This window comes from Cetorhinus maximus, chromosome 31 (genome assembly GCF_964194155.1).
Source record: "Cetorhinus maximus chromosome 31, sCetMax3.hap1.1, whole genome shotgun sequence".
Taxonomy (NCBI): domain Eukaryota; kingdom Metazoa; phylum Chordata; class Chondrichthyes; order Lamniformes; family Cetorhinidae; genus Cetorhinus; species Cetorhinus maximus.
In genome coordinates, this window is record NC_135909.1 from 6093046 (window position 1) to 6115500 (window position 22455).

At 50.2% G+C, this 22455-nt stretch overlaps 1 protein-coding gene across 1 annotated transcript in view; it reads right to left on the reverse strand.

The window, feature by feature from the left end:
• Positions 1–1692: 1692 nt before the first annotated feature.
• The window catches only part of atg2a (autophagy related 2A), a 118965-nt gene continuing 98202 nt past the window's right edge, over positions 1693–22455 (reverse strand). Inside the window, exons 33-42 of the mRNA XM_078532993.1 lie at positions 22117–22335; positions 16696–16797; positions 15712–15796; positions 14780–14954; positions 13605–13674; positions 10063–10145; positions 8049–8170; positions 6133–6287; positions 3687–3839; positions 1693–2501 (exon numbers count right to left, since the gene is read on the reverse strand). Of these exons, the coding sequence (XP_078389119.1) occupies positions 2265–2501; positions 3687–3839; positions 6133–6287; positions 8049–8170; positions 10063–10145; positions 13605–13674; positions 14780–14954; positions 15712–15796; positions 16696–16797; positions 22117–22335 (1401 nt within the window). The 3' untranslated portion in view covers positions 1693–2264. The remainder of the gene's footprint in view (positions 2502–3686; positions 3840–6132; positions 6288–8048; positions 8171–10062; positions 10146–13604; positions 13675–14779; positions 14955–15711; positions 15797–16695; positions 16798–22116; positions 22336–22455) is intronic.

Below are 22455 nucleotides of genomic sequence, written 5' to 3' on the forward strand. Positions count from 1 at the left end.
TGGACGGCTGTTCGAACGTAGAGGGCAGACGAGCCCTCATACGGTGCCCGAGCGTGAGGGAGTTGGGGATGACTCAGCTGACTCGCACGGCCTGAACCTGAGAGTGGGGCGGCAACAGCTCTGCTTCCACACCTGGGTCCCCCTAACCCCACCCCCCGCCCCCCCAAACTCTGCTTCTTGAATTCCCCAATCGTTCCCACCCTCCCAGTCGCTCCTGCTCTACAATATAAATCAGCACTCCTTCCACCCACCACCCCCCGCAGCCCAGACCACCCCACCACCCCTCTCCCCGCACCCCCCGGCTTTTTTTAAAATCGAACGTCATGCTACCTACCCGTGACAGCGCAAGTTATCTACTGCTGGGGCGGTGAGCCGGGGCCAGGGCTGCATTCCCGCAGAGCTCCTCCGATCGGCAAGAGCGTCCCGACCTCCGCTGCGAAACTGAGTCCGACATGCCCGCTGTAACTCACGTCTCCGTCAGTGCCATCCTGTTTCCTTCCAGTCGCTGTTTCAGAGTGGGCTGTGCCCAACAATGGGGGGGTGGAGGGAGGGAGGGAGGGGGCAGTTTCCCGGCTGATTAGGGCATTTAGTCTCCCCCGCTGTGCAATTTCTCTCCCCTTGCTTTACCCAGCTCTGAGCCCCAGGTTGGAAAGCCGACGGTTAAGACAGTTCCCCTCTCAGCCACGACCACGCCCCCTCTCTCCCCACCCCCCAACAACCGCACCTTGCTCCAATTTTAACACGGTTCCTCCTAGAACGGCAGGGACTAGGCTGTACACGGCGGGGAGGGAGGGAGTAACAGCGTCTGCAGCTCCATGCCTCGGGGAGTCAGGAGTGACAGTCAGTGAGGGAAGGCCGGCAACGCCTGGCACGAGTCCCAGGCCTACCAGCCCCCGGCACCCAGGCATTAACAGGAGGGTGCCGTTCAGCGGGGCGGGGGCAGCGACACCGAAGCTGTCTGCCTTTCACCACAGCCACTGAAGGGATTGCCCCTGACATGGGTCCGTAAACCCTCTCCCTGCACAGTTCAGCTCACCCCGCAACCGCCCCCCGCAGGTTTTTCCCTCTTTTCTAGAAGCCCCGTGATTTTAATGGGGGGGGGGGGGAGGTGGCAGTCACACACACACACAGCCCTCACCGGAAGGGGCCGTCCTTCAGGTGCGAGCTGAAGCGGTGATCGCCAATGGGCTATTCGACTGCACAGGGCGTCGCACTGGTCTCTAATCTCGACGCGAGGCATGGCCGAGGTAACCGGAGCTGGAAGGTCGAAGGTCGTTATCGACAGACCGGATTCTCCACCCCCCCACCCCCCACCGCCCCACCCGGCAACGATTTCGAGGCCGGGCTGCAGTCAAAGACCCACTGGCGCTCAGAGCCGTCATCAAGGAGGGCCCCGGGCAGCAAACGCAACTCGCCTCTCCTCTGGCGGGACGAGCCTCCGCAGCCTGCTAGGGAGCGCCGTCTCCCCGCCGTCAGCCTCGACTCAATCTCCCCCCCCCCCCCCCCCACCCCCAGCGCGCGCCTGCCCTTGCAGCTGGTCCGTTCAGTACCAACAGGGGGACCGTGGGTAGCTATTCGCCCGTAGGGGCGGGGGTGGGGTGCTCACGGCCGGCACAGAGATAGAGGGAGGCTTTCGGCACCCCTCGCCTTCTGTGGGGGGAGGTGTGGGGTCGGGGGGTGGCGGGCTAACCCTGAAGGCTCGAGCCGAGGCCTCCCAACTAGTGCAATCAACAGTGCCTGAAAAAATTCAGAAATTAGAATTAGCTTTTATTAATTAAATGTTTTGAAACCCCGAGAGGGGTTCCTTTTTTTTTTGCTTGTGTAAGGGGGGTGGGGAGCGAGTTGGGGAGAGGTTTCCCAAGCGTAGCCAATGTTTTTCTCCCCCTCCCACTGCTTCCTGCCACATTCGTACACGTACACACACACACGCATGCACACACACATACGCACACACGCACGCGCCCCCAGATAGACAAGAGTCTGTGCAGTTCAGAGGTCACACGCCCCGTGACAAGGCGGAGCGCCCGGGTGTTGCTCCCCAGGCCTCTCTCTGCGTCCATCCCTCTGGCCAGTCACTCTCCACGGAGAGATCCCATCGTTCCGTTCTCCCCGCTGCTAATCTTAAACGCAGTTCGCTTGAACCTCGGCCGAAGCAGATGGCACTTTCCTTAATTGTTATTATTATTTTTTTTTTTAAAGTTTGTTTGTGGTTTTTTTTTAAGAAATAAAGGGGCGAATTCAAAATGGACGAAGGGGGCGGCCGTCTACTCCTGGCCTTCGTCTGTCCGCCACTTCAGGCTGTCTTCTTTGTGGGCGTCCGGCTTGATCTGATTGCGCATCCCCCCGAGCAGGTTGGAGGTGGCCTCCGTGGCCACGATGAGAGGCTTGACCACGGTGGGCGGGATTTGCCTCAGGACGCCGCCCACTGCCCCGGTGATGCCCTTCTGCTCGTGCCCCCTCGCGGCCACATCGCAGATGGTCTGGGCCGTGTCGATTACGCCCTGGAACAGGTAGGGGAAGGCAAGAACAAAAGAAAAACGCAGAGGTTAGCAAATCGGCTCGGCGTGGTACAGGGGGGCGACCATTCTGCCCCTCGAGCCTGTTCCGTCACGCCGTTCAATATCACACCTGATTTGAATTCTAGCTCCATCCGCCCCACCCTTTGGTATCCTTGGCCAGCAAACCTCTGAGGGTCTCAGGTTCACGATTACTAACTGAGCGAGTTGCTTTTCCTGGGAGAGAGTTCCGCTCTCCTACCAGCCCGTGGGTGAAGAAACATTTCCCAGCTTCTCGGGTTCCATATCCCTCAATACCCCTGCCCAAGGAAAGAGGGTCAAAGACGCAAAGAGACGCAGTGAAGATACAGGTCAGCCACGATCGAAGAGATGGGCAGAGCAGGTTCGAGGGGCTGAACGACCTCTCTCCTGTTCCTGCGTTTATGTTTCTATATGAGAATATTACAGGACAACAGCTACAGATGCTCAACTCTCGAGTATATGGGAAAGGACCACTGACAGGCACATCCATACATATATGTATAAAACCCGGAGAGGATGTTTCCCCTTGTGGGAGAGGCTAGAACTAGAGGGCATAGTTTAAAAATAAGGGGGTCTCCCATTTAAGACGGAGATGAGGAGAATTTTTTTCTCTCAGAGGGTCGTGAGTCAATGGGATGCCCTTCCCCATAGAGTGTAGAGGCAGGGTCCCTCAAGTATAGAAAATTAAGGGGTGAACTATTCCCTCTATCAGGTCACTCCTCAGCCTACTCTTTTCTAGAGAAATGAGCCCCAGTCTGGTCAATCTTTCCTGACAGTTATAGCCTCCCTGGTGTCATTCTTGTATGAGCTGCGAACATACAGCTGTAAATCTGACCCCCTGCAGTAGAGAGACACGGATGTGCACATGCACACACACACATATGCACGCACACACACACGTGCACGCACACACACAATGTGCACGCACACACACACGTGCACACACACACGTGCACGCACACACACACACGTGCACGCACACACACACACGTGCACGCACACACACACACGTGCACGCACACACACACACGTGCACGCACACACACACGTGCACGCACACACACATGTGCACGCACACACACATGTGCACGCACACACACATGTGCACGCGCACACACACACCCCCCCCCCCCCTTCACTGCACATTACCTCTCGAACTGTGTCGTAAGCTTTGGCAACTCCCTCGCGCAGGTCCGCTGGCTGCTGCACCCTCTTGTACTTCTTCAGGTACCTCTTGTCCACAATCGCCTTGGTCACCGGCGGAGTCGGGGACAGGATGTCGTAAACAGTCTCCGCAGTGGCCTGTTGACAGAAAGTCGTGTTTAGGAGCGGGTGGAAGAGGGCACAGGACCCGGATCGCCTGCATTATCTGGAACCGGATAGCGAGCCTAATCGTTGCTTTTCCAGTCACACAACAGGCGCTCGATGGGCAGGCATGGGCTAGAATTAACCAAGTTACATTAAAGAATTGTAGCACAGGAGGCCATTTGGCCCATCGTCGTTCTGCCCTCTGTCTGAAAGAGCACTCTCTATAGTTTCAACCTCTTGCCCCATACACTTTAAATTGTATGTGTTTTAGATATAATCCTCATGTTATATTCCTCTTCCACCACTGTTTCTGGTTGGGCAATCTCTGCTTTGACAACCATCTGCATAAATAATTTCTCCCAATCCCCCCTTACCCCTAGATTCCCTTTGGTTAACCAGTCACCAACCGGTACAAACAGTCCTTCGCAACGCACCTCTTAAAAACCACTCCCAAATTTCAATGCCTCCATTAGACCACCACTTAACTTTATCCAGGGGTCTGGGTGTCTTTGTACACGAATCACAAAAAGTTAGCAAGTTGGCCTTTATAGCAAGGGGTGGGGGGTCGAATATAAAATTGGGAAGGCTTGCTACAACTGCACAGGGCATTGATGAGCCTGGAGTACTGCGTACAGTTTAGTCACCATACTTAGGGAGGGGTATACTTGCATTGGAAGCAGTTCAGAGAAGGTTCACTTGGCTGATTCCTGGGATGAAGGGGTTTGTCTCAGGAAAGGTTGAGCAGTCTGGGCCCATACTCATTGCAGTTCAGAAGAATGAGAGGTGATCTTACTGAAACATGGAAGATTCTGAAGGGTCTTGACAGGGTGGATGCTGAGAGGATGTTTCCCTCTCATGGGGGAATCTAGAACTAGGGGGTACAGTTTCAAAATAAGGGGTCTCCCCTTTAAGACGGGGATGAGGAGGAATTTCCCCTCTCAGAGGGTCGTTAGTCTGTGGAATTCTCTCCCCCAGAGAGCAGTGGAGGCCGGGTTATTGAATATATTCAAGGCTGAGTTAGACGGATTTTTGACTGACAAGACAGTAAAGGGTTATGGGGGGACAGGCAGGAAAGTGGAGTTAAGGCCACAATCAGATCAGCCATGATCTTATTGAATGACGGAGCAGTTCAGTGGGATGAATGGTCCTCTCCTGTTCTTATTTCTGATGTTCTTAAGAAAGCAGCCCCAGTTTCTAAACTCTCACCTCCGAACGGAGGTTTCTGGTCATGACCACGTTCCACATTTCCTTACTCTCTACGTTGTGTCTCTCTCTCATCGCTGAGTCAGAAGCCCCACTCCAGAGAAAAAATTGCCCTGAATCAAGGCCAGTGTTCCCAGGGTCAGTGCTGAGGGAGCACTGCACTGTCAGAGTTGCCACCTTCCAGACAAGATGCTAAACCGTCTGCTCTCTCCAAAGATCCCACAGCCACTACTGGAGGGAGAGCGGGTGAGGGCCCCCCGGTGTCCTGCAACCAACATTTATCCCTCAACCAACATCATGGAAACACATTATCTCGTCAAGTCACGCATCAATCCTGGATTGGAACTTTTACCACTGCCGCTGGGTCAAAACCGTAGAACTCCCTCCCTAACAGCACTGCGGGCGTACCTATGCCACAGGGGCTGCAGCGGTTCAAGGCGGCCGCTCACCACCACCTTCTCAAGGGGGGCAATGAGGGATGGGCAATAAATGCTGGGCCCGGCCAGAGGCGCCCAGGTCCCACGAGCGAATCGGACAAAAAAAAAACGATCAGATCGTTATGTGAACTTGTTGTGTGCAAACGGTCTGCCCCTGTTAACTAACTCCGTGAAATGCTTGTGAATTAGATGGAATTGCGTCTGGACATGGGTGGATTAAAGGGTTGCAGCACAGGGCCAGGTTTTCAGCTCCCTCTGGTGAAAGTACGGGCTCTTACTGTGCTACAGGTCTCACGTGTGCTCGCACCCTGTTGCCCAGGTGGCACATGCTGCACCTGTGACTCAACAGCGTGACTATGCTGAAATATTTGACTATCTCCCCCTAACCAGCCAAATCCATGCATGCACCTTATGGGGATCACTGGGCGTTGATCAGGAACAGCGCTCCTGGGTCCTCTCGCCCCTTCCCAACCCTGGGGTATCAAAGAGACCAAGAACCTTGATCAACGTGACTCAGAAATACACCGACTGATGAAATTTCCAAGTTAGTCCCTGGCAGCACCAACGTGTTTGTGGCACAAATTCTCGCAAGCGGACTGAATTGAGCGACAAAGCTATTCGACCCCGTGCGCTGCGCACAGCTTTACCTGAATCGCCTGCACCAGTCGGTTGCTCAGCTCCAGGGCTGCGGAGGCAGTGGAGGTCCCGAAGGACGCAGCCCCCCGCTGCAGCCCCCGGATAATCCGTCCATCCTTCCGGTACTGTTCGATTGGCAGCCAGAAGAGATCCCTGAGTCCGTGAACTGGGGGAAGCAGAGGGAACGGTTACCCACGGCACTGCTGCCTGATACAGCAGGTGATAAACAGAGGGCAAAGTTCTCCTGAATCAGATAACATGATGCAGCTCCCTCTACACTGTCCTCATCAAACACTCCCAGGACAGGTACAGCACGGGGTTAGATACAGAGTAAAGCTCCCTCTACACTGTCCTCATCAAACACTCCCAGGACAGGTACAGCACGGGGTTAGATACAGAGTAAAGCTCCCTCCACACTGTCCTCATCAAACACTCCCAGGACAGGTACAGCACGGGGTTAGATACAGAGTAAAGCTCCCTCTACACTGTCCCCATCAAACACTCCCAGGTCAGGTACAGCACTGAGTTAGATACAGAGTAAAGCTCCCTCTACACTGTCCCCATCAAACACTCCCAGGACAGGTACAGCACGGGGTTAGATACAGAGTAAAGCTCCCTCTACACTGTCCCCATCAAACACTCCCAGGACAGGTACAGCACGGGGTTAGATACAGAGTAAAGCTCCCTCTACACCGTCCCCATCAAACACTCCCAGGACAGGTACAGCACGGGGTTAGATACAGAGTAAAGCTCCCTCTACACTGTCCCCATCAAGCGCTCCCAGGACAGGTACAGCACGGGGTTAGGTACAGAGTAAAGCTCCCTCTACACTGTCCCCATCAAACACTCCCAGGACAGGTACAGCACGGGGTTAGATACAGAGTAAAGCTCCCTCTACACTGTCCCCATCAAACACTCCCAGGTCAGGTACAACACGGGGTTAGATACAGAGTAAAGCTCCCTCTACACTGTCCCCATCAAACACTCCCAGGGCAGGTACAGCACAGGGTTAGATACAGAGTAAAGCTCCCTCTGCACTCTCCCCATTAAACACTACACTGTCCCATCAAGGTGACTCAGTCCTATCCTCTGAAGAATGCAATGGGGTCTTTTCCACTCCAGCCAACCCATAGCCTGAGCGAGAGAGACTGGTATCAGGGCCAACTTGCAGTGCAGGTTCCTGTGATTTGGGCTTATACCCTAGCGGTGTAAACACCCTACAACAACGGACTTGATTAACTGCGAAATGAAGTGTAAGCAAATTAACAGTGCTCAGAGACGGTAAGGGAGATTATTAACTTGCACTCCCCCAATGGAACTTTGAGAAATGGGTGTTTCTGATTCCAATGTAGTGAAACGTTTGGGGTTTTCCAATTAGTCCTGTGAATCTTAACAGTGGAAAACTCTACAACATGAATAAATATTTGAGGCAACTTAATTCCGCTTACATTATTTAATGGATATTTTACCCTCAATTAGTGTTACTGAAATGCCTCATTTACAATCCTTCTCATCTTCCTCTATGATAATTCTCCCCCTGCCATCTCTACCATTCCTGCAGTAACTGAGTCTCGCTGATATACAGGCTCCAAAGCCTGCAGCACTCCTCTAGCACCTTGTCCACGTGGCTGTCTCCCACCGACAATCCTGGACGTTGAGCGCTGCCAAGTTATTCGACTACAGAAGGCCTCGTCAGCCTCCCCAGGTTGCACTTTACAGCTGGTATGGGGCGGCGGCAGGGGGGGGGGAATTAACATGGGGGAGGATGAGAGCGGTTTGTAAATGAGGTATTTCAGTGACTCTGAGGGTAAAGTATACGCTAAAATGCCCTCAGCAGCAGGGAGCCCGAGGGCTTCTGTATCCAATGGTGGGAAAGGGAGGGGGCGCGTGTCAATCGAACCAGCTCCGCCAGGCGCCTGCTACTTACACAGCTGTACCACAGAATGCATGGGCCCCACGCCTCCGAGAATGCCCGGGAGTTGGTTCTTCCTGATATCATTCAGCCACTCGTTCAAGGCGTAGTTGATCACTTTGTCCACCCCCAGCAGGCTGTGGAAGTTACAACAACAGGGTACGGTTATTTTGTGCGTAGCGATTACCGACATCGCCGTGCCGTCCAATGGTTGCGGCATACGGCAAGGGGTCTCTTGTTTCACAGCGAGTCTCTACGAACTACAGCAAACAGAACTCACGACCGAGACGGCAGCAACTTCTCCCAACAAAAGCAGGATTACTTATTCACCAAAATACAGTCAGTGGAGGATAGTTAGATCATACAAATTGTCTTACCTGTCATCAATCCCAGAAACTTACAGCAGTGCTGTCTCTAGGTGTGTTTGATGCCTCCACCTCCATTCTGATCAAACATTGTATGTAGCCCATTTTATACAAATACTTCAATCACGCAGGTAGACTAGCAAAGCTGAGATCATTCCCCTCAGAACAGCAAAGTCCCAGCGAGATTTAATAGAGGGTTTGGATAGAGGAAATAAGGGGAAACTGTTTCCAGTGGCAGGGGGGTCCAGTAACCAGAGGGACATAGATTGAAGAGAATCGGCAAAAGAACCAGGGGAGGGAGGTGGGGAGAAATTTTTAAACACAGTGACCTGAAAATGCGTTGTCTGAAAAGGCAGCTTCACTGTCAAGTGAAAATTATGATAAATAGTTTACAGGGGAAATAACTGGATGGCTCTTTCAGAGAGCCAGCAGAGGATCGATAGGCCGAATGGTCTCCCTCTGCGCTGCACAATTCTATGGTCATAACAACGCAGCACTGGCTGTCTGGTGCGTGCAGGCTCTGGAAAGAGGGGCTCATTGTCGGATGAACAGTTGACCTTGTTGCTGTTCTCAAGCCGGTACCAGCTTCTGTACAATAACCGCAGTGTGACTGAGTTCTCGATCTGAGAACAGTGCAAGACTAAACACCAACAAAGATGCCCTTTCGGCTGATGTTGGCTTAGACACAGAGTCGGCGGAAAAACATTTCTTGGATCGCCTCAGCTGACATTTCATTAGTTTCATAATGATTTTCTTTTGGGAGATGCAAAGGACATAAAGTCCGAGGCTCACTGCCCAGAGACGCACAACAAATTCCTGGAAAATAAGCAGGCTTACAGTTCCACAGAGTGAGCTTTTCTGCATCATCCAGCGTAGGACATTCATGCTCAGGAATGAGACATGATCCAGTTCAGTCACATAGTGTCAGCATCAAACACTCCCAGGACAGGTACAGCACGGGTTTACATACAGAGTAAAGCTCCCTCTACACTGTCCCCATCAAACACTCCCAGGACAGGTACAGCACGGGGTTAGATACAGAGTAAAGCTCCCTCTACACTGTCCCCATCAAACACTCCCAGGGCAGGTACAGCATGGGGTTAGATACAGAGTAAAGCTCCCTCTACACTGTCCCCATCAAACACTCCCAGAACAAGTACAGTACGGGGTTAGATACAGAGTAAAGCTCCCTCTACACTGTCTCCATCAAACACTCCCAGGACAGGTACAGCACAGGGTTAGATACAGAGTAAAGCTCCCTCTACACTGTCCCTATCAAACACTCCCAGGACAGTTACAGCACGGGGTTAGATACAGAGTAAAACTCCCTCTACACAAGTTAGATGCAGAGCAAAGGTCTATTGGGTTTGTATACAATGGGAGTGCATGGGAAGGGGTTTGAGTCCGTTGGGATTGTGTACAATGGGAGTGAGTGGGGTTGGCCTGAGGGATTCCTTATTGGAACTGTGTCTCACGTCCATCTGGGGCAATCCAACTTTAGGTGGCTGGGTACGTGGGCTGTGTAAAAATGACAAACAATATTGGTCTTATCGATGGTGCCTGGATTTATGACACTGTACTCAGCACAATAAAAGTCAGGATCCCCAAGAAGTAAGAGGAACGGTCTGCACTGATCCCAGGCCTGTTTCCTGACTGTGACTTACCCATGTCTACAGCACAGTCTCTTCAGCTTCAGTTCAGAGCAGTTGAGCTGGGCGAGTCCTATGAGTATACCAGCAAACGTACCCTATGGGTGAGGGAAACACATGCTCAGTCTTGTAGGATGGAAACGTACTGACTGCTCTGCAACAACATCAACTGGACCATGTCATCCAAAGCACAGTAAAAAGCGGCAGAGTAGCTATTGAGACCAGCGTGTCAGTCAATGAGATTGAAGCAGGCAGTGCTTACGATGGCACTCACAGCTAACAGACCACTTTACAGCTAATACTGCAGCATACCACAGAAAACCATCGAGAGTCTATTTAAACAGCACATATATATATATATATATATATATATATAAATATAACAGAGTCCACACAGTCTCTGTAAGCAGCACACTACAGCAAACAGCCTATTGAGTATTTAAATAGTGCACTACAGCAGTCTACAGAGTCTACTTAAGCAGTGCACTACAACAAACAGAGTCAATTTAAACAGCGGATTATAGCAAATAGTCTAAAGTCTATTTGAACAGCGCATCACAACAGACAGTCCAGTCTATTTAAAGTACACATTATGCCAGTCTACAGTCTCTGTAGACTGTAGAGCACTACAGCAGTCAAGAGCCTATTTAAATAGCAAACTACAACAGTCTACAGAGTCTATTTAAACAGCGCACTACAGAAAACAGCCTAGAGTTTATTTAAACAGCACATGACAGTACAGTCTACGGAGTTTATTTAAACACAGCACTACTCCAGAGTCTAAATAAATAGCGACTACCGCAAACAGTCCACAGAGTCTGTTTAAATAGTGCACTTTTTATGAAAGCCAGCTTACCTTCTCATCGAGAGTAGCGGCCACGAGCTCCAAGTCTCAACAGACTCTCGGAGTTTCCGCCCATGTGCAGAACGCGAGCGGGCTGCGCGTGTGCAATTCAGCACGGGCCGAGGATAGGCCCTGCGTGACTGCGCAAAAAGGAAGAAAATGGCGCCATGCGACAGGGAGCAGGATGCCATTGCAGGCAGGGGACAGGGGGAAGGTCCCAGTTAAGGAGAAAAAAAAAAGAGGAGCAGAGAAACAGGCTCTGAGCAGAAAAAGGGTTGCAGTTAGCAGATTTTAAGTGAAGGGGGCTCAGGGGAGCCCTGGCGAGTGAAGGAGGCTCAGCTAGAAGCCCTGAAGAACCAGGGAGACAGCAGGAGGTCGGTGACCCCCATGCTGCAGGCCGCTGGGCAGGGGGGGGGCGCTCCTTTGGAGCAGTAGCGTTCTGCTTGGCGCGGCCAATGGGCTGTTGTGAGTTGGTGCTGGAGTGCAGATTCGGGGATCCAGGGGAACAGGGTCTCAAGGCGACAAAACTGAAACGCTGCGAGGTGGGCCATCGTTGACGCCGTCTGTGTCGGAACAACTTCTGGAGGGAATTTTACAGGTTATAGCTCCGAAGGTGAAGACTCGGAGAGGGACAGAGCTTCAGTGAGATCGGTTGGCTCACGGTGTTCACTGACCTCTGGCAGGGTTGTTGGGAAATCCATGGGCCCTGCCTTGGTCACATTTGCCATTTAGTGGGCAGTGAGGTGTGCTCGACCACAGCTTGCCTGTTAATTCACACGTGCCTCATTCATAACCCTGAGTGTTAAGGGTGTGAGATAGGTGTTGTAAATTGTTTTATCTTTCTTGCCCTTATATGGTAAAGTTTATTCTTGCTTGTTCAGAACCTGTAGAATATTGCGGCTTTATTCACTGAGCAAGGGTCTTGAATCTCAAACTTTGTTCACTTTAAACAAAACCGTTATTGGTCCCTAACCAGATCTTACCAAAAACTTGGGGAGTCTGGTCCAGGATCATAAAATACCGTGGCAACAGTCTACAGAGCCAACAGAACAAAACTCACGGTCGGGACAACAACAACGACGTCTTGCTACAAAAGCAGGGTGATTCCTCCAGCACAAGGCAGTGGGTAACTACATACACACTGTGCGCGCGAGGTCATTCCAAAGTCAGGGGCAGCAGTCGTCTCTGTTCTGCTCGGGAATAGCGGGGTCACTCTGTGCAGCCATACACATTGGGCGCCAGTCAAGGTGATGGAGCTTGCGTAAAACAGGAACAGAAAATGCTGGAAAAACTCAGCAGGTCTGGCAGCATCTGTGGAGAGAGGGACAGGGTTAACGTTTTGAGTCCGCACGACTCTTCTTCAGAACTCCGAAGGAGAGTCGTGCTGGACTCGAAACGTTAACTCTGTTTCTCTCGCCACAGACCTGCTGAGTTTCTCCAGCGTTTTCTGTTTTTGTTTCAGGTCTCCGGCATCTGCAGCATTTGGCTTTGATTTTTAGTGTTGAGTTCGCAGCCTGACCAATGGCCTGGCAGGTTAAGTGGGCTGCCCTGGGAAACACCCAGCCCTACCCCCGCCCATCAGCTTGTGTCAGGCTCGGCCAACCAAGGCAGGGAGCAGTCGGTGGGGAGGGGGTGGGGCTATGACAAACGGGATTGGTATTCTGGATTGGGGTGGGGGGAGAAAATAAACCAACCAGGATTCACGCTCCTGATCCCCATCCAGTGCTTGAAAGATTGTTGCTGAGCTGCGATGCCTTCCAAAGCTGAATATCCTTAAACTCGTCGAAGAATGGCCACCTGGGTTAACTTTCCATTAAAATTCATTTTCAGGGTGTGGGTGACGTTCATTGTCCTTTGCTGCCTGTCCCTAGTTTCACCGAGAAGGTGCTGGCAGTGGTTTGATACAGCCGAGGGGGATTTGCACACCACTGTCGAGCACAGTTGGTGTTAACCACATTGGTGTGGGACTCGAGTCACATGTAGTCCCAGGCTGGGTAAGAACGACAGGGTTTCCTTCCCTAAAGGGAAATTTAGTTAGGTCTTTAGGACAATCCAACAGCTTCACAGCCACTAGCGCTGAGACCAAGTTATTTTCAAACTACCCAAGGTGGGATTTGAACTTGCATTCTCTGGATTATTAGATCAAATTCCTGGATTACTGCACTGTGGGATTCTGTGGTCAGTGCTGTAATAGACTCTGCAGACTGTTGGTTGTAGTGTGCTGCCTAAATAGACTCTGCAGACTGTTTGTTGTAGTGTGCTGCTTAAATAGACGCTGCAGACTGTTTGTTGTAGTGTGCTGCTTAAATAGACTCTGCAGACTGTTTGTTGTAGTGTGCTGCTTAAATAGACTCTGTGGACTGTTGGCTGTTGTGCGCTGTTTAAATAGACTCTAGACTGTTTGCTGTAATATCCTGTTTAAATAGACTCTGTAGACTGTGCTGCAATGCGTTGTTTAAATAAACGGTGTAGACTGTGCTGTAATGCACTCTTTAAATAGACTCTATAGACTGTTTGCTCTAGTGCATTGCTTAAATAACCACTAGACCATCACACCTTTAGGAGAGTAGCTGGAAATCAAGGAACTACACCCCAATAGGAGTCAGCACCTTCAAGCTAAGAAAGGACATGTATAGCAAAATACATTCAGACAGGGTGAGTGGGAGAAATTAGTATATGGACTAAATATGCACCCCCCCCTCAAGTCACTCACTTGATCCATGGTTACATGCTTTCCATGATAGTCCAACCAGATTGGTACTTCTGAGGTAAATCGAAATTCCCTGTCATACAGAGAGAGATGGTCTGTTATAACACACGTCCTTTCTGCTCCACCTAATGCCCTGCGCGCGCAAGATTACTTCATCTTCTGTAGAATAACAGCCAGCCAGCCAAAGTTTGGGGGGTGGGGGAGATCAAGGGATTGAAGTGTCCGATCTCGGCACAATGGCGTCCAGGAGGAGACACCACATGGCTTCTTTGGGGATGCTGGTGCACACGGGGAGGGAAAGGAGAGTGCAGCAGCCAAAGAGAGGACAGGGCAACAGGGAGCTAGGCATTTTGAACAGCTACACCATCTAATGTCCTCCGGGCCCATCGGCCTTTCCAATGTCCAAACATAGGCTGTGGAAGTTTGGAAGGGGAGGTTGGCTCATGGTGTGGGGCTCTGTGCCATCCCTGGCTTCATTAGCTAATCATCTGCACATTCACCGAACACAGATGTGGAAGAAATGGGGAAGTGCAGTCCATCAGGAAATCCGTCTCAGTTACACTGTAGGAAGCTATGGGTCAAAGGTTCAGCCCCCGCTGGGGAACTGCGCCCAATTCTGGCCACCGCACTTTAATAAGGAGGTCAGGGCCTTGGGGAGGGTGCAGAGGTTTACCAGAACGGTACCAGGGACAACAGACTTCAACTGTGTGGAGAGGCAAGAGAAGCTGTGGCTGGTCTCTTCAGAGCAGAGAAGGTTTGGAGGAGGTTTAATAGAGGCGTTTAAAATCATGAAGGGTTCTGACAGGAGTAAATAAGGAGAAATTCTTTTCAACGTCGGGTAACTGGGGGATAGAGATTTAAGATAACCGGCAAAAGAAATGGGAGGGAGGGGCTGAGGAGAACTGGACTTTTTACACAGCAAGTTGTTGTAATCTGGAACTGGGCGGTGGAAGCAGATTCAACAGGGACTTTCAAAAGACAATTAGATAAATACTTGGAAAGGGGGTTATTAATGCAGGGCTATGGGGAAAGGGCAGGGGCAGGCAGAGTTAACTGGGTTGCTCTTTCAGAAAGCCAACACAGGCATTCTTCTGTAATCCAAAGCTCTGTGAAAACAACAAGAGAACCATCCAGCCCAGGGCGCGGTGTGGGAGGGTGCCCCGGGCTCAGCACTGTACCTGAAATAGATTGGCTGCTCGGAGGAAGAGGAGGCTGTGGACGAGGAGCTCTGCTCGCTGAAGGTCGTCTCCATCGAGGCGGTCATCTCGGGCAGACTCTGGCCAGCGTCGGCGTCCCCGCCGGTGGAGTCGGCGTCGACAGCTCCGCTTGCTCTCTGGCTGGGGTCGGGCTTGGCTGCAATCGACAGTGAGAAAGGCACGGGTTAGTAGCGAAGCGGGGAGGGGCCCCTGGAGATGCCAGGCTAGGCAGTTATGGGCGAGCGAACCCTGCACTCGCAGGGCGCCTTTCACGTCCTCAGGACTAGCTCTCAAAGAGTAAGAGGTCAGCCGTTTAAGACTGAGGCGAGGAGCTATTTCTTCAAGGGTTGGAACCTTTGGAAATCTCAGCCTCAGAATCGCAGTCACTGAGTACATTCAAGAGAGTGTCCAAAATTGATCAATCGCTAAGGGAGTCAAGGATTAGAGCAGGAAGGTGGGAGTTGAGGCCAAGATCAGGTCAGCCCTGATCTTATTGAATGGCAGAGCAGGCTCGAGGGGCCGCCTGCTCCTATTTCTTCCCAAAGGACCACCACTGTTGGGTTAGCAAACATGGAAGCACAGCAAGACCCCACAAATAGCAAGTGAGCCGACTGAACAGATAATCTGTTTTGATATGATGCTGGCTGAAGGATAAATATTGACCGGGGCACCGGGGAGAACTCCCCTTGCTCTTCTCCCAATAGTGGTCTTTGGACCTGCACATCCACCTTAGAGGGCAGGTAGGGTGGCGGCGGGGGTAATGTGGTTGATCCCAGTTTCAGCATCTCACCCGAAAGGTGGCACCTTTGACAGTGCAGCACTCCCGCATTACTGAATCTATTGCATCACTTTGACCCCATTACAACGCTATTAACCTCATCACTGATACAGTGCTGACTTCCCGACGTTCCTACCTTCTGCCGCAGTTTCAACAGGAACAACGGGATTGATTCCAGTGGCAAAGCTTGTGAAGAAATCCTTCAGGAAGAATAAGGCATCCTAGGGAGTGACGGATAAGAAGGTGAACACAGCAGACGCCCAGCACAAGAGGAGTTACCGGGCGCGAGAAGGGGACGGGGAAGGAGCATTCGCCCCAATTTAAGGTATCAGGGAGGGGGCCCAATCAAACCAGCCAAAAGGACTCTGCTTCATAGCTGCACAAACTTCCAATAAGATGGTTTGGTGGTGACGGAGAGACCGAGTGAAGTTAAGGGTAGAGATGGAGTAAATTAGAGGATGAAATATAGGTTAACGGAGAGCAGGGGAAATACAGCATAGTGCGAAGGAGCGATGGTAAGATAGATAGATAGATAGATAGAGAGAGAGAGAGAGAAGGGGGGAGAGAGATAGAAGGGGGGAGAGAGAGAGATAGAAGGGGAGGGAGAGAGAGATAGAAGGGGAGAGAGAGAGAGATAGAAGAGGGGAGAGAGAGAGATAGAAGGGGGGAGAGAGAGAGATAGAAGGGGGGAGAGAGAGAGATAGAAGGGGGAAGAGAGAGAGATAGAAGGGGGAAGAGAGAGAGATAGAAGGGGAGAGAGAGAGATAGAAGGGGGAGAGAGATAGAAGGGGGAAGAGAGAGAGATAGAAGGGGGAGAGAGAGAGATAGAAGTGGGGAGAGAGATAGAAGGGGGAGAGAGAGAGATAGAAGGGAGGAGAGAGAGAGATAGAAGGGGGAGAGAGAGAGATAGAAGAGGGGAGAGAGAGAGATAGAAGGGGGGAGAGAGATAGAAGTGGGGAGAGAGATAGAAGGGGGAGAGAGATAGAAGGGGGAGAGAGAGAGATTGAAGGGGGGAGAGGGAGAGATAGAAGGGGGGAGAGAGAGAGATAGAAGGGGAGAGAGAGAGAGATAGAAGGGGAGAGAGAGCGCGAGAGATTTTCAGTATGGTTCAGTTACTAACCTGGTCAATGTTGAGGCGAAGTGGCATGAGGGAGACTCGTAGGCAGCATTCAGGACCGCCAAGCCCAGATTCTGGCCGTACATGAAAGGCCTTAATCGTCAGCTACAAGACAAACATATGAAGGCAATCACTGCAATGCTGCAGAGACGAAAACCCTCTCCTCAGCTCCCCAAGTAATCTTACCGGGTAAAGATCACCGTCAGATAAGTTTATGCTGAGCAGACTGAGCAGCATCAACCAGCAAGGACCCCTGAGGGCAGTCACTGCCCCATACCGAGTACATGATCAGCTAGGAACTGACTGGGTCCTCAGTCCCCCAGTATTGGATCACCCAGCAACGATATGTACAGTCACTGAGAAACCCCCCCCACTCCGCATAGTTGAACACCCCACAGACATTCAGCACCGGTAGCTGGGGATTGGAGGACACAACATGTGGGGAATAGTCGCTTGAGTGCCAGACTGGAGGGCGGCTGGTGTCAGTGGGACCCGTGCCCCAACAAGAGCCAGCATCTGCAAGAGGAGAGGGTCATAATACGAGAAACACCCCTCGCCATCATCCTCTAACCCACCACCACAAGTGCTCTGGGATAAGCACCAAGCTGATTCTAGCCAGCACACTTTCGGAAGGACGTGAAGACTTTGGAGGGGGGGTACAGAAGAGATTCACTAGAATGGTTCCACGATTACAGTTCCATGTAGAGACTGGAGAATCTGGGGGTTGTTTGCCTTACAGCAGTGAAGGCCAAGAGGAGATTTGATGGGGGGGGTGTTTGTTTAAACCCTTCATGACTTTAGAGTAAATAAAGAGAAACTGTTTCCAATGGTTGGAGGGTCGATGATCAGAGGAACACAGGTTATTGGAAAAAGGAACCAGAGGCAACATGAGGGGAAATGTTTTTACACAAAGAGTGGTAATGATTTGGTATGCACTGCCGCATGGCGGGTGGACACAGAGTCAATGGTAGTCTCCAAAAGGGGAATGGATAAATACTCAAGGAGGAAAATATTACAGGGATATGGGGATAGAGCAGGGAACTAACTGGATTGCTCTTCGGAGGGGCCAGCACAGATGCAATGGGCCAAATGGCCTCCTTCTGTGTTGTCTTGTTCTACAACTGTAAAGCTGGACTGCACACTAACTGCGTGCATTCCACGTTCGTTTTTGAAAGAAATTGCATCTTTGACGATCCGAGGACATGTCACATGAGAAATAGGAGGAGGAGGCCATTCAGCCCCTCGAGCCTGCTCCGCCAGTCAATAACTCCACTTTCCTGCTTGTCCCCCTCGGCCTCTGACTCCCTTGTCGATCAAAAGTCAGTCGAACTCAGCCCTGAGTATATTCGATGACCCAGCCTCCACTGCGCTCTGCGGAAGAGAATTCCAAACACTCACCCTCTCAGGAGAGGAATTTCTCCTCATCTCCGTCTTAAGTGGGAGGCCCCTTATTTTGAAACTGTGCCCCCTCGTTCTGGATCTCCCTCCACCCAAAGGGGGTGGGGGGGGAAGCATCCGCTCAGCCTCGTCACTATCAAGGCCCCCATCAGAATCTTGTGTGTCTCAAACGTGTAGTTGTGATATTATAGATTTTGTAAATAAAAAACAAGCTAATCTTCCTTTTCAAATGGACACCTTAAGTATGGCTGCCAAAAGTTACCTGCCCTTTTCGACTGCAATGTGCTCAAACATCTAGAAGGCTCCAAGTGGATTACAGGCACACAAATCCAGATGTGTGAAAACATTAGGGATTCAATGCGCATTTCCACAAGGGTAAACAGGAACTCATTTAAGACAATGGCTTGCCTGGAGGTGTGTTATACCTCTTTCCTATCCCCCCCCACCCCCCAACCAAGCCTGGGAGAATGGGAACCATTCAAGTTAATGGCTGAAACATTCAAAAGGTTAATTACAAAAGCAAAATGCCGCAGATACTGGAAACCCGAAACAAAAACAGAAAATGCTGGAAAAGCTCAGCAGGTCTGACAGCATTTGTGGAGAGAGAAACAGAGTTAACGTTTCGAGTCCGTATGGCCATTCTTCAGAACTAAGGGTCATACGGACTCGAAACGTTAACTCTGTTTCTCTCTCCACAAATGCTGTCAGACCTGCTGAGTTTTTCCAGCATTTTCTGTAAAAGGTTAGTTAGCTCGGATAAAAAGACAAACGGGTGGGACTATGCCCCCAGACCAGGGCGAACCCAATACCTAATATGGAAGCATGATTCGACAGTTTGGTGGAGTAGCCACTTTTGTGTTTTGGATTGTATAAAGGAGGCCGTAAGAAGCCATTGAGACCATACCAGCCGACAGCTCTCAGCTAACTCACGTGCGAGGGCTGGGGTTCCCTGTCACTGGGAGCTTGTCCAGAAAACATCACTGGTCTGCTAAAAGAGGAATCCAGGGGCAGTCTGGATTCGTGCTGGCAGCGCCAGTAAAAGGAAAAGGACCGTCGCTTGCTCCCCAAAGCTGTTCTACTTACGGAGTCCGCCTACAAAGGTAAACTCCAATTCTTCAACTACGAAAGCCATCGCAGCTGCTGAACCGAACCTCAAGTTTCACCCCCTTCACTTTGGAAAGAAGGAGATCCAGCGACGCACCAGCAGCGCTATCTCACAGAGAGCGATTTGAAATCTCACCTTTAAGTATGTTTTTATCTTTATCAGCGGTTTAACCTCGGTAGCTGTGTTTACTCAACTAATTTTCAGCAGAAGCTTTTGTAATAAGCTAACCTTTATCTTGTTTGAGACTAAAGCTCATCTGCTGGGTTATTTTTAAATTCAACCACTCATGAATTAAAAGGGGGCTACATACACCTCATACAAATTTGTAGCTCATGGACCACTGTTAGGAGATGCCTTTACCTGGTTGTGACAATTTTTCAATAAGATCACCCCTCACTCATCTAAACTCCAGTGATTATAGGCCCAACCCGCTCAGCCTTTCCTCATAAGACAAACCCCTTTGTTCTGGGAATCAGCCGAGTGAACCTGCTCTGAAACTGCCTCCAATACAAGTATACACCCTCCTTAAAGGACATTTGAGATAATTCAACCTCCACAGACCAAGGAAATACCAGGATCATGGTCTGTGCCAACCTTGCCCTGGGGCCTCTGAACGTATGAATTAGGAGGAGGCTGCCAATTGGCCCCTTGAGCCTGCTCCACCATTCAGTAAGATCATGGCTAATCTGCTTGTGGTCTTAACTCCACATTTCCGCCTACCCCCCCGATAACCTTTGACTCCCTTAACAATCTCATCTACCCCCAGCCTTAAAACCAGTCAATGGCCCTGCCTCCATCGTTCTCTGAGGACCGGAGTTCCAAAGGTTCATGACCCCCAGGGAAAAAAAAAAATTCTCCTCTCCAACTTCAATGGGAGGCCCCTTATTTTTAAACTGTGTCCCCTCCAATGACAGGCCTCAGCCAAGTTTCCTGATCCCAATCACTCCAAGTGTGTGTGTGTGTGTATGTGTGTGTGTGTATATGTGTATGTCTGTGTGTGCGTGTGTGTGTGTGGGTATATAAGTATGTGTGTATGGATGTGTGTGTGTATGTAAGTATGTGTGCATATGTAAGTATGTATATGTATGTAAGTATGTGTGTGTATGTATGTGTGTATGTATGTATGTGTGTGTATGTATGTGTGTGTATGTATGTATGTGTGTATGTATGTGTGTATGTAAGTATGTGTGTGTATGTGTGTGTATGTATGTGTGTATGTATGTAAGTATGTGTATGTATGTGTGTGTATGTATGTGTGTATGTATGTAAGTATGTGTGTGTATGTAAGTATGTGTGTGTATGTATGTGTGTATGTAAGTATGTGTGTGTATGTGTGTGTATGTATGTGTGTATGTATGTGTGTGTATGTATGTGTGTGTATGTATGTGTGTATGTATGTAAGTATGTGTATGTATGTGTGTGTATGTATGTGTGTGTATGTATGTGTGTATGTATGTAAGTATGTGTGTGTATGTAAGTATGTGTGTGTATGTAAGTATGTGTGTGTATGTATGTGTGTATGTATGTAAGTATGTGTGTGTACGTAAGTATGTGTGTGTATGTAAGTACGTGTGTGTGTATGTATGTGTGCGTATGTAAGTGTGTGTGTATGCATATAAGTATGTGTGTGTATGTAAGTATGTGTGTGTATGTAAGTATGTGTGTGTATGTAAGTATGTGTGTGTGTATGTGTGTGTGTTTGTGTATGTAAGTATGTGTATGTAAGTATGTGTATATATAAGTATGTGTGTGCGTGTATCTAAGTATGTATATGTATGTAAGTGTGTGTGTATGTATGTGTGTGTGTGTATGTAAGTATGTGTGTGTATGTGTGTGTGTGTGTATAAGTATGTGTATATAAGTATGTGTGTGTGTATGTAAGTGTGTGTGTGTGTAAGTATGTGTGTGTGTATGTAAGTATGTGTGTGTGTGTGTATGTAAGAATGTGTGTATGTGTGTATGTAAGTATGTGTGTGTGTATGTAAGTGTGTGTGTGTGTGTGTGTGTATGTGTGTGTGTGTGTAAGTGTGTGTGTAAGTATGTGTGTGTGTGTGTGTATATAAGTATGTGTGTGTATTGCATTGGTGTTGGTTGCGATCAGCGCACTCCCGCCACCACTGCACCCCCACGGACAAACATTTAACCTACGGAGGCGGGGTAGCAACAAGGAGCTGCACTCCACCAAGAGCCAGTGCTGCCCGAACCGGAGGCTGTCGGGGGGGTGGGGGGCTAAAGGAAAACACTGGCTGACCCAGCTCCGTGGTTTACAGGCGGAAAGTCTAACCTGTTTACTGTTTAGTAGGACAATTCTGGCCTCGTGAGTATTCCCCATTTCTTTTACCCCACCCACTGGCAGCCCAAAGCTCTAGAACTGTGGGGGGATGGTGGTGGAGTGGTAATGTCACTGGGCTAGTAATCCACAGGCTAAACCTCTGGGAACATGGATTCAAATCCCACCACGGTAGCTCGTAGAATTTAAATTCCAGTAATAAATCTGTAATTATAAAGCTAGCCTCAGCAATGGTGACCTTGAAACTATCATTGATTGTCGTAAAAACCCCATCTGGTTCACTAATGTCCCTTTAAGGAAGGAAATCTGCCGTCCTTACCCGGTCTGGGCCTACACATGACTCCAGGCCCACAGCGATGTGGTTGGCCCTGAAATGGCCTAGCAAGCCACTCAGTTTAAGGGCAATTAGGGAAGGGCTCACAGCCCATGAAAGAATAAAGAAAAAAAATTCCCTTCTTGAACCTCTCCGCCTCACTCCCTTCCTTTAAGATGCTCCTTAAACCCGACCTCTTGGTCCAAATATCTCAAGTGGCTCGGGCTCACGTTTTTGTCCAATACCGTTCCTGTGAAACGGCTCAGGGCATTACAGAGTCAAAGGTGCTAGATAAATGCAGGCGGCTGTTGTACGTACCATGTTAGAGTGGGCCCGCCTGGGCATCTTCTCACTGGTGTAGAGATAAAGAAACTTGTTGATTTGGGAGGCGGCTAACCGGTCTCGGATCTCCAGCTCCTGGACAATGAAGACTTGCCGTGCGATCGGCTGCTCCTCCGGCTCAGGAGCCGGCGGTTCAGGTGGACCTTTCTCGAGCGCGATGGCGGAAGAAGGATATGTCTCATGCTGGAAGCTCACCTTAAGTAGCAATCACAGAGAAGGAATTGACAATCAGAAACCTGCACACACCGTTCCCTCCCTTCCCCACTCCTCCTAGTCATTCCTAAATTGCCCAGGTACGTCCTGTACACAAAAAGC